General features: G+C 34.2%; 1 protein-coding gene across 2 annotated transcripts in view; it reads right to left on the bottom strand.

The window, feature by feature from the left end:
* Nucleotides 1–2,033, bottom strand: part of UHRF1BP1L (UHRF1 binding protein 1-like) — an 84,308-nt gene that overhangs the window by 1,297 nt on the left and 80,978 nt on the right. For both annotated transcript variants that reach the window (XM_008588780.1, XM_008588781.1), the window contains one exon: nt 1,412–1,605. In XM_008588780.1, the coding sequence (XP_008587002.1) occupies nt 1,412–1,605 (194 nt within the window). The remainder of the gene's footprint in view (nt 1–1,411; nt 1,606–2,033) is intronic.

Here is a 2,033-nt window from a genome sequence, read left to right as displayed (position 1 = left end):
CTAAACTTTTGACCATCAATTCAAAACACTAACTCCCAATTTCCAAATCTAATAGTGATTTGGTATCATTTTAATCTCCCTGAACCTCTCTGTGGCTTTAGACACTGCTGACCAACCACTCCTGCCTAAGCCTCTCTCCTTTTTTGGCTGTTATGCCACAGTTCTTTTATGTTTATCTCTCTAATCCTATGCTCCTTTCATCTTTTCTTCTACTTTTTAAAAACCCTTAAACTTTGATATTCTATTTGATTCCACAGTTGGTTGTCTTCTCTTGTCATCTGAGTCACTCTCTTGGATGATCTCATCTACTCCCATGGTTCCCACTATCACAGATCACCTGATCTAGCACAAACCTCTCTCCTGAGCTCGATTCACATTCTGAATATCTCATTAGATATTTTCATCTAGACCGCCAGGGAGGTCTCTCCCCTCTTTAAGACAGTTCAAGTATCTTAACCTTTTAGAGCCATTCTCTAACCCCTAAGTATGAGGATATGATAAAACTAAGGACTTTCTGTACTTACACAGATATCTAGAAATAAATGCATTTAATTTCAAAGAGTTCTCAGACTTCTCTTAGTCCCAGCTTAAGAATTCCTGCCTTATAGACCAAGTTACATAGTTCCCTATTCTTTCCCCACATCTGTAGTACAGCCCAACACAATTTGTTGTGACCACCAATTGGATACTAGTTTTTCCCAGTAGACTTTGAGTTCCTCAATAGATAGGGATGGTATATGGTTCAATTCTATATCCCTAGCTCAGAGCTGGCATCCAATAAATCCTTGTTGAACAGATGAATGAACTCATTTTGTGGTGCTATCACAGAGAATTAAAAAACTCTGGTGAACATTTTGTTTAGAATGGCAAAAAATCAGAAGCTAGAATTAACTAGAATGTTAACAAATGTTAAGAGGAAGGTTCAGAAATGATAGCATATCCACATCCATGTTTCTCAACCATTAAAAATAAATATGAAGCAAATGTAGCAATATGAAAAAATATTTGTTAAACTACATTTTAAAAAATAGTATATACACTTGAATACTGTTTTAAAAAATAATAGAAAAGAACCTGAGTTAAAAATCATAAAAATATTGATAGCACTACAAGAGGGAGAAGGTACTAAAGTTGCTTTTGGGTTGGCTGGTTAGCTCAGCTGGTTAGAGCCTGGTGTTATAATACCAGGATCAAGGGTTCGGATCCCTGCGCCAGCCAGCTGCCAAAAAAAAAAGCTGTTTATTTTATCTTGCTCAACACTACAACCATGGCATCTAGCATAGTGCCTGGGTACAATAACACACACTCAATACTTTTTATTTAAATAAGTAAATAATGTTTGAACTATTAGTATCTTAACATTTAATTATTTCAATTATTGAAACTGAATATGAATTAGGTTTCCTATTACCTGTTCTCTAGTAAAGTCAAAGGAGCACTCAGGAAAGTTAACTGACTGAGAAGACCACGGAGCCCCTGGACTTGTTTGAGTAGCTTGAGTGACACTGTGTTGTTTCTTCAAATCATGCTTTCCACTGGTCAGCAGCACTGAATCATTTTTGGCATTTTCTTTTAAATCATTTCCAGTGTTACACATATGAGAATCTGATCAAACAAACAAAATGCTTAGATAACATTTCCAAATACTTGATAAATCTTTAAAGTTCTACATAAAAAAACTAGTTTTAAAATGAATATATATCTCTACTAGTATGAGAACAGTATTATGAGATAGAAAAATAATAGGACAAAGATCAACAAAACCAAAAGCTCATTCTTTGACAAGATCAATAAAAATCAATAAACCTTTAGTTAGACTAAGAAAAAAAGAAATTCCTAGGATCAGAAAGGAAAGAGGGAACATTACTACCAATCTTACAGAAATAAAAATGATAAAACAGTACTATGAATAACTGTATGCCAATAAATTAGATAGATGAAATAGACAAATTCCTAGTAAGACACAAACTACCCATAATAGACTAAAGAAGACAATGTGAATAGACCTATAACTGGTAAAAAGATTGAACTGG

This window comes from Galeopterus variegatus, unplaced genomic scaffold (genome assembly GCF_000696425.1).
Source record: "Galeopterus variegatus unplaced genomic scaffold, G_variegatus-3.0.2 Scaffold5031, whole genome shotgun sequence".
NCBI lineage: Eukaryota > Metazoa > Chordata > Mammalia > Dermoptera > Cynocephalidae > Galeopterus > Galeopterus variegatus.
Note: the sequence above shows the minus strand (reverse complement) of the source record. Positions and strands in the feature narration are given on the sequence as shown.